Source organism: Acanthisitta chloris, unplaced genomic scaffold, assembly GCF_000695815.1.
Source record: "Acanthisitta chloris isolate BGI_N310 unplaced genomic scaffold, ASM69581v1 scaffold8243, whole genome shotgun sequence".
In the NCBI taxonomy this organism is placed as follows: domain Eukaryota; kingdom Metazoa; phylum Chordata; class Aves; order Passeriformes; family Acanthisittidae; genus Acanthisitta; species Acanthisitta chloris.
The window spans coordinates 2,098-2,473 of record NW_008664238.1 but is presented as its reverse complement, the minus strand read 5'-3'; the positions used below and the strand labels follow the sequence as shown (position 1 = coordinate 2,473).

Here is a 376-nt window from a genome sequence, read left to right as displayed (position 1 = left end):
GGTGGGGAGATGTTGCACTCATTGACATCCTGCTTGCAGTTGGCCCCGTGGAAGCCAGAGGTGCAGCGGCAGACGTAGTGAGCTTCGAAGGGGACGCATTGGCCCCCGTTGGCACAGGGGTTGGAGGCACAGGGGTCAGCCTGCTGGCAGGTTTTGCCTGGGGAGGGCAGGGACAGAGGATAAGGATGCAAACAGCAGCTCATGCTCTAAGTAGGAGCAAACACAGATTTGGACTGGTTGTAACTTATCCCCTCTACCTCAACCCCACTAAAACACCACACAGGAGGGTGGCACCTCCCCAAGATGGGACCCTCCCAAACCTCAACTCAGGTTTTGCAGACCACCCTCCCTACCTCTTCCCCAACACTGGAGGAAG

The 376-nt window shown here is 57.4% G+C and overlaps 1 protein-coding gene across 1 annotated transcript in view; it reads right to left on the bottom strand.

Annotated features, from left to right (window-relative positions):
• LOC103798969 (neurogenic locus notch homolog protein 1-like) overlaps positions 1-376 on the bottom strand; it is a gene marked incomplete at both ends in the record, with an annotated part of 5,546 nt that overhangs the window by 4,772 nt on the left and 398 nt on the right. The window contains one exon of the mRNA XM_009071258.1: positions 27-157. Coding sequence (XP_009069506.1) covers positions 27-157 — 131 coding nt within the window. The remainder of the gene's footprint in view (positions 1-26; positions 158-376) is intronic.